The following is an 8630-nucleotide window of genomic DNA, read 5'->3' as shown; positions in this document are numbered from 1 at the left end:
TAGTAGAATAAACAGGGAATGAGTTTCAAGATCAAAAGAATCATAACAACGATTTCATGTATTTTCACAACTGTAGCAATGAGACAATTTCACAATTAACTATAATTCCTGTAAGATATGTAATTCATTATTCTCTTACCATCACCGATATAACGGCAACACTCTCTCACTAAAAAAAACCTGAATTGAGTTAATTGTATATTATTGTGGTTTTAGAAAATTAATGCGTTTTCTTTACTAAAACAAATCAGAATAAATCAAAGAAACAAGAAATTACGAGTCACGCCCATGATCTGATGCCTTAACACAATTTTCACAATTCAAACTAGCTACAATCCTTCACCGGCTTTTAATTCTGGGTGCCTAGCTCTGGGGCAAAGACTGGATGAATTTCAAATGGATGTATTCAACCTTACAGGAAAAGTTAGAGACTCACTTGTATTAGTAGCGCGCTGTTGGAGCTAAGGCAAAGGAACATTGGTGTTTCAGTTTTATTTGCGCCAATTTTTTTTTTAACCGAGTTGAGACACGGAATAATCATTCAGTTTTGTCGCAAATAGTGTTTTCTCTGGAGGATCAAAGCAGTGAGCAAACTCAGACAAATAGCCGAAAGTACACCGAAAATATAAATATTATAACCGCCTTCTTTCCGCTCTGAGCTGCGGTGAGGATGACGCCTTCCTGTGCAAAGATAAAACATGGAAATTAAATTGCAATTTCAGCTGAAATTGTGCTATAGTCATATTGTCTTAAAATTTAACCTGCTCTGTAAGAGGGGCCATATGTCTCTAGTTTGACAACCTCGTTCGACAGTTAAAAAAAAAAGATTGGGTTATAAATTAGGAAAGCTGTCAAGGTGAAAATATAACCAGTTGGTGCATGCAATATTTCAGTTTTATTTTTGAGTGTTGCATCAATAATACAGAATTTGTTCCTGAAAATACGAGGCCTATTCTGCTAATTAATAAAATAAAGACATTCATATTTTAAGTCTGGGTTTAAATTGAGAAATGTAAACAATATTTGTCTAAACGGTTTACTGTTTTATCTTAAAAGTGAAAAACCAAAGTTCCGAAATCAAGATACAAGGGCGCAGCGCCAGATCTTTGGGCGCTGGACGGCTTCCTAAACCTCCAATATGGCAAACGTGTTGTGACGACTCACTACGAGCCAGAGGTGCGCCACCCACCATATTGGTGAAGGCCAAAAATTCGGCGTGCGGTGACCACGCATGAAACATGGCCTAACAGGCAGTTCATAAAGGAACCAACCAACAAGGTAAGTTTATAAAATATACTTACCTGAGTGTGGAGTGGGGAGGAGGAGGAGTTCGCTCTCCGCCCCTCACTCCCCCACCCACCCCCCCCCCCCCCCCCCAAAACCTGGTCACCACTACTTCTGCCCCTGGCCATCGCTCCCTCCACCCCGGCTACCTCCTGACCCGATTGCCCACCTCTCGCCGCCCAATCATCCACCTTCCCCAGCCCAATAGCCCGGCCGGATCGCCCGCCCCTTCCCCCCCCCCGGCCCGATCGCCCACCCTTGCTCACTTACCTAGCGTCGCAGTGGCCTGATCTTCCAATATGCTTTGCCAGCAGCTCTGCTCAGCTCGCCGGCTCCGTGGAAATGAGGCCCGAGGCCCCATAGCCGGGCGCCTCGGGCCCCACCTTTCAGGCGCAGGGACCGTACCCTGCGCCCCCCGCGCCCCCAAATACGGGCGCGGCCGAATTTCTAGGCCATAGTCAGGGAAAGTACTGGAGATACATATTCGCGTTTTGCTTCAATTCAATGTACGCAATTCACAATTTGACACCTTTATATTGACTAAGGAGTGAAAAATGCAACACACCCAGTGCGGAAAACATTACGGGCCCCTGTGAGAGACGAGCTGACTTGTCTTTACTCTCCTTTGCCCTGAGGTCACGCTTCTTTCTGGACGGGATGCAGCCCCGCTCGCATCGGTTGGGAGATGAGTGCATGTGACATAGCACAAGGTCGCAGAATAAATAGATCTGCGAGAAATCCTCAAACTTAAACACGTGGAAACTGAACCGCTGTTTCCTTGGGTCGTGGGTATCATAGTTCCTCAACGTCAGATCGTTGATGCAACTGAAAGGCAAGAAGAAAAAAACAGTTACCTCAATTTTAGGAGAAAAGCTCCGACGGATTGGAGTGTGAAGTCTGAGGGGGTAATTTTAACTTCGGGGCGATTGGTGTAAAATGGCCCATTGAAGTCACCAGAAGGGAAATTCGGACGAGATCTATAATGTGCGGCCAAATCGATATCGGCCATTTGACACCAACCACAAAAGGTGAAATCCCCCCCCCCCGCCCCCCAGTATTTTGTGTTTTTTATTATTATTTCTGGTAAATTCCCAAATATAGTCGGTCAGAATCCAATTTGTAAGAGATTTAATTAATCGATAATTCCTTTGTTCTTTTTGGGAATTCACAAGAGGTTGAAAGGAATGACTTTGATCTATAGTTTTGACTTTGATCTATATTGTAAAAAGGGACACAGGCAATCGGCCCGTTCTGCATCCCGCCCCGATTTTTACTTCTATGGACTTCAATAAGTCAGGAGAGATGCAAAACTGGCTGCCGATTCACTATCACCTGCTGCACAAAATCGAAATTACCCCCAGTGAGTCTGCCAGTTCTTTATTGCTAATGGCCCTGGTGAAGAGCATCCGAAGGCAAGTTATATTTGAATTTTAAATAATCCTGAAATAATAAATAAAATATCAAATTGTTTTACACTTTGCTATGAAATATTTGTGATGCCAAGCATGCACAGTGTGACCTGATACACTATCAGACAATGGAATGCAAATAGTTAATACTACAATTACTGAGTTCTTTGTACTCGGTTTAATTGACAATTTATTTGCCCATTTTCTCAAGCAGCGAATTTCCATTGTCAACAAAACTGTCTAATGATAAATAACAAAAGATTAAGACCAAGCACTCAACACTCAACAACACAATGCTCTTTCACCTTTGCATCATCATTGAAATGGGAAATAAATTTGGATGTAGGTCACAAAACGGTGCATGGGTATGGCAGTGTAGTGGTTATGTTACTGAATTCGTAATCCAGAGACCTGGGATTAATAATCCAGAGATCACGGGGGCAATTTTAACCTAACCTGCCCGTGGGGAAACTGACAGGCTTGTTTTACACCCTCTCCATTGAAGTCATGATGTGGAGATGCCGGTGATGGACTGGGGTTGACAATTGTAAACAATTTTACAACACCAAGTTATAGTCCAGCAATTTTATTTTAAAGTCAGTGGAGAGCAATATTGGGCGGGGTGTAAATCCAGTGTTCAAACTGATCCCGCCCGCTAAGTTAGGTTAAAATTACACCCCGTGTGTTCAAAGCCCACCTTGGCAGTTTGAGATTTTTAATGCAGTTTTAAAAATCTAGAAATGAAAAATCTGGTATCAGTAAAAGTCACCATGAAGCTGCCGGGTTATTGTAACAACCCATCTGATTCGCTGATGTCCTTTAGGGAACCTGCCGTCCCTACCCGGTCTGGCCAATGTGGTTGACACTTAGTTACCGTAAGTTGTCAGGGCAACTAGGGATAGGCAGTAAATGCTGGCCTAGCCGGTGACGCCCACATCCCAAGAATGAATATAAAAGAAAAGAAAACTGCCTGTGTTGGCATTAAACAATTCTGCTGAGAAAGCTCACAGGAAAGGTTATTGTGGGAAAGATTAGAATTGGTGTTGTTGGGGAGCTGTATTGAGTTTAGGACCCAAACATTATTGAAACTGATTTAGTCTACATCCAAACTATGCTTTACCTCACCCTGGTGTGACTGTTTGGTGTGGTGTTGTTCATTTTTCAGCGCTAACATGATGAGCATAAAACAATCCAAAAGTTCCTGTTAAATTTTTTATGTAAAAGCAAATATTGCTGTATGCCTTTCTGTTTCCTCGTAATATTACCCTCTAGTTGTCAGTGCCTACTAAGATCCCATCACCGAGATGCAGCCATGAAAGGAGAGGGGCAGACAAAAATCATGGCTATCTTGTTCTGTGATTCACCTGTGAACTGTCGTTTCTCTGCTTTTACGTTTACTATTTTTAGTTTTGCTTTATCGCTGATCGGCTGCAAATTGATTATTCACATTCCTACATGATGTCACGTTTGCATTGGCTGTGGTTTAGTCTTTGGCCGTGCCTTATGACTTTCAGGTCCAGTACTTTAATTACTGCGGCTCACAGGGTTACTACATATACATTAGTACAATTCACAGAACATAACTTGCGGGTGAAGTTGTACATGGGTGGCGCCACGAAACATCGATGGTCCGTTATATACCCCGCTCAATATTTAGTGCCATTGCCTTCGATAGAATTGAATATCGGGTGTGTGGTATGACAGGCAGCAAAGGTGATTCTGCCTGGTTTGCCATTCCCCAGCCAAGTCCAATTTCACCCCCAACAATGTGCAATTTTAACTAGATTTAGAAGTAACATCTTGCTGAATTTTACCCTTTCAGCAGCAAAGGGGGCAAAGTCTCAGGATAAGGGGTCTGCTCATGCTCCCATTTCCTATGTTCTTATGTTCAAATGAATCAGAGCCCTGCTCTTAAACTATAATATAGTCCAGTAAAACTTACACAGAGGGGGAAATTTTAACCTAACCCGACTGTGGGGCAACTGACGAGATCGGGTTCAACGCTGGTTTTACAGCCCGCCTGATTTTGCTCTCGATTGAAGTCAACAGAGTGTAATATTGGGCAGGATGTGAGACCAGTGCTCCACTCGATCCCGTGGGGTTTCCCGCCCGGTGAGTTAGATTAAAGTGACCCCCAGAAAATATATTATTAATTGCACAAGGTTGCAAAAGAGACAGCTCCAACCATTACCCGTTTTGTATGATGTTGTATGCCATTTTGTTTGGATTCCGAAACGGTGAAGACACGCAGTTTTCTGTGAAAATCTGCACTCTGCTGTCAGTGGTCGTCGCCTCCATCTGAACGTACAGCGTGGCGTTCAGTTCGGTTTGATAAGGGAATTGCACAATTGGGAAATTGTAATCTGCAGAGTGATACAGTCTAAAGGATACATTATAGTGTCCGAACCGCACCAGGTGATTTGTCTGCAGCATGAATCCCATCGTGACGCTCTCGTTCGTCGACATCTCGCATTTCAATTCGATCTCTAGACGATGAATCGGGGTGCGAGGGATGCTCCCAAAAATGGTATTTAAATAAGTTATCTTTCCGGTTTCGTTCTGTCACAAAACCGGAGCAATCAAATATTTAGATCATTGCAAATATACAGTGAATCGAACATGTCATTGTAGAAGGAAGGACATTAGACTTATTAACAGCAAAGTGTGATTATGATGATTCCAATCAAATGCCTATTAACTGGTTAACAGTGATTCCTGTTTTGCAACCCACTGATACTCGTTGTCTTCCCTGTCGGCACAAGTTAATATTTTATTGTCTCTCCTCATCTCTTGTCGGTCAGGTTGTGGTTTCAAGTCCCAAATCTAGACTAACACTCCAGTGCAACACTGAGGGAGTGCTGCACTGTCGGAGGTGCTGTCTTTAGGAAGAGATGTTAAACCGGATGTCTGTCCTCTCAGGTGGAAGTAAAAGATTTCGAAGAAGAGCAGGGGAGTTCTCCCAGATGTCCTGGCCAATATTTATCCCTCAACCAAACATCACAAGAACAGATTATCTGGTCATTATCTCATTGCTGTTTGTGGGAGCTTGCTGTGCGCAAATTGGCTGTCGTGTTTCCTACATTACAAGTGACTACACTTCAAAAGTTGGCTGTGTAGCACTTTGGGACGCCCTGAGGTCCTGAAAGGCACGATATAAATGCAAGATCTTTCTTTTTAAATAAGTGAATTCTGATTTCAAATACAGAATCACAATGTCCTCCATCTTCTCCCCCGGTTGTAGCCTCCAATAAACTCGGCAGGCAGCACGAAAACTCAGTTCTCTTGCTCACCTATAATGTACTATTCTGCCGCTTTCTGAAAGCGAACAGGCACTTATCGTGACTTCTCTGGATAACTTGTGCAATCCTCATTCGATTTATAAATATAAGATAGTCATTAATAAATCCAATAAAGCTTTCAGGAGAAACTTCTTTACTCAGATAGTGGTGAGAATGTGGAACTCGCTAACACTAATAGAAGTTGAGGCAAATAGTACAGATGCGTGTAAGGGGAAGCTAGATAAGGGAGAAAGGAATAGAAGGATATGTTGATAACGTGAGATGAAGTAGGGAGGGAGGAGGCTCGTGTGGAGCATAAACACCGGCATGGACCAGTTGGGCCGAATGGTCTGTTTCTGCGCTGTAAATTCTGTGTGATTTGGCTCATGTCTCACAACCTATAGCACTTGCGTGTCTGCTTGTTCAAAACCTTGCATACAACCGTATGTTTTCCTGCTTCCATCTTGTGTCTTGCAGTAAACCAATACCAGTTGTGTGCCCAAGTCCTGCCATTTGAATTAGATCAGCTCCCAATGTGAATCCATTAAATGGAACATAGCTTGACGTTTGGTTTCAAGGTTAGTTTAGTCAAATCAGCCTGTTTTCACTCCACCTTAAACGCAACAAAGATCCAATTTACCATACTTTGCCACAAGCGCCTCTCTTCCAGCCAGCGGACGAACAGAAATAAGCACTTACACTGACTGTAGTACCACAAGAATCAAACGGAGCTGTGATGACGATCCAGTTCTCGTCTTGCTGGTATGCGCGACACATGGGGTCAATGAGGTGAACGTCAGCAACAGAAATGCCCGCACTGGTGAGCATACTGGACGGGAAGGTGTACTCGGCAGCCTGGGTCATACAAACGAACGATCCCGACTGTTTTGGTATTACTGCAACAGAAATGAGCATTGGAATGATTTCGGTCAATTGTGTTGATTGAGGAGCAACAGCAGTTTGCGTAATAACATTTCACAACGCAAGGAAGACGCAAAAGCATGCACGATGAGTCCTATTTAAAAGCCCAGAGGTTTTCCGCCTGGCTCTCCCACTGGTCCTCAGTTCACGCCGGGTTTTGTATCTGCCACCCAAGGTTCTCAAGGCTCTTCCGCCAAAGCAACGCCGGACAAGCCCCCCAACGAAAATTTAGCCCATCGAACATCGGTAGAAAGCACAGTACATCGGCGATCTATAAAATATTATTCCAATGTTGTATTAACGCTTGTGGAATGAAGTTATATCATTCACCCTACTGGGGTAGAAATCAGTGTTGGGTGGTAGGGCATCGGCCGCCCATTTTACGTGCCGTCCAATATTCAGTCAGTGGAATTGGATATCAGGCGATACAATACCGCCTGTTTTGTTCTACCCACCCGAGAGGAAATTTCCTCTTTTTTTGTTTGGTTCTTAATTCCTGCTGCTTTGCGCGAATACTGAAGCATGAAAAGAAGGAGCACTTACCACTGTTATTCCTTCTGCCACCCATCGAGTATCCATAAGACTCACCGCGTGCGATCCCATAGACGTATATCCCAAACAGAGAGTCGGCGTGCCATATAACATAGCGGCCGGCCGTTTTTCCCAGGTATATTCGTGTTGCGGTAAAGTCCCAGAACGTGGTGTTGTCTGCGGCGTAGGAAGATAGAGGTTTACCGTCTAGGATAATATGTTCAAAATTCGGCGTGGATGAAACGACGAGGATGTAATTGTAAAAATTGGCCATTGTCACGAACACATAGTAAATGCTGAAATACGCTGAAGGTATGATATTCACAAGGAAGGGGTCAAAGGTCGGAACCAGTGACGTGCTCCCACCTGTCGAAAGGTAGGTCACCATGATGGCCTTAGCCGAGCTCACAATCATCCCCCCGCTCACGGTAAGGTTAACGTGAGACCCTTCCTGGAGCATGAAGTTGACATTGCCTTCTTCCGTGTAAATGTTCACAGCTGTCTCGTCTTCTGCAGACACGATGGTGATGATGTCCGTTGTCTCCTTGGCCATCAAGGGGAAGATGGCAAACGAATAGGACCATTTATCCATCGGGTACAGCTGCTCAGCAATGTGGTCGCAATCGGCCGAGGAGATCATAATGCACCTGTTGCCGCTGAAGACAGCCACTGGTTTGGTGGACACAACCTTGGTTCCTGTCAAGTCTACATCACTCTGAAATTGAACCGCCTGGTTCGGTTCCATGGCGAACGAGAACCTCTGCTTGTCAGAGTACTCGGTCCCATTGAATGTCACCAAACCGGACACGGTTATGGTGATCTGGACGCGTTCGTCGCCGTTGGCGATAGCGAACTGCCTGTGGTTAGATCTGACCCCGTTGTAAGTGACAATGTAGTATGTCGACCCCAGGTTGACGACGGGCAAATTTAAAAAGGCATCCTGAGTATTGTACCGTGTGTTCAGCACAACAACTGAAATGTCTTCATCCGCTGTGATGGTTATCACTTTTTTGGAAATCTCATTGCCTTTCAGCATGTAGGAGGGCTCCAGGTTCACAACAGCGCTCGTGCTGGCGCTAATGGACAGGGACCGGTGGAAAAACGGATTTGTAACGGAGACATTCACCTTAGCTGCTCTCTCATAAGAAATAATATTCAAGGCGAGGATTGCAGTGCTGGAATGATTTTCTAGAAATATGGCAATGAA

The 8630-nt window shown here is 44.2% G+C and overlaps 1 protein-coding gene across 1 annotated transcript; it reads right to left on the bottom strand.

The window, feature by feature from the left end:
* Nucleotides 1-243: 243 nt before the first annotated feature.
* Nucleotides 244-6853, bottom strand: LOC137304943 (CUB and zona pellucida-like domain-containing protein 1). The gene is made up of 4 exons (XM_067973725.1): nt 6671-6853; nt 4885-5252; nt 1850-2109; nt 244-681 (listed from the first exon to the last, which is right to left on the bottom strand). Exons 1-4 carry the CDS (start codon nt 6833-6835, stop codon nt 542-544), a joined length of 933 nt encoding a protein of 310 aa, XP_067829826.1. The 5' UTR covers nt 6836-6853; the 3' UTR covers nt 244-541.
* Nucleotides 6854-8630: the final 1777 nt, after the last annotated feature.

The sequence above is a fragment of the Heptranchias perlo genome, chromosome 39, assembly GCF_035084215.1.
Source record: "Heptranchias perlo isolate sHepPer1 chromosome 39, sHepPer1.hap1, whole genome shotgun sequence".
Lineage (NCBI taxonomy): Eukaryota > Metazoa > Chordata > Chondrichthyes > Hexanchiformes > Hexanchidae > Heptranchias > Heptranchias perlo.
Note: the sequence above shows the minus strand (reverse complement) of the source record. Positions and strands in the feature narration are given on the sequence as shown.

Excerpts from the sequence above, each read along its gene's own strand:
- LOC137304943 (XM_067973725.1), bottom strand. The coding sequence starts at position 6,835 with ATGACCCAGGCTGCCGAGTACACCTTCCCGTCCAGTATGCTCACCAGT. Across the intron at positions 5,253-6,670 it reads CTTGTGGTACTACAGTCAGT|AACGAAACCGGAAAGATAAC; the intron begins GTAAGTGCTTAT and ends GTTTTGTGACAG. Across the intron at positions 2,110-4,884 it reads TACAACATCATACAAAACGG|TTGCATCAACGATCTGACGT; the intron begins GTAATGGTTGGA and ends CTTGCCTTTCAG.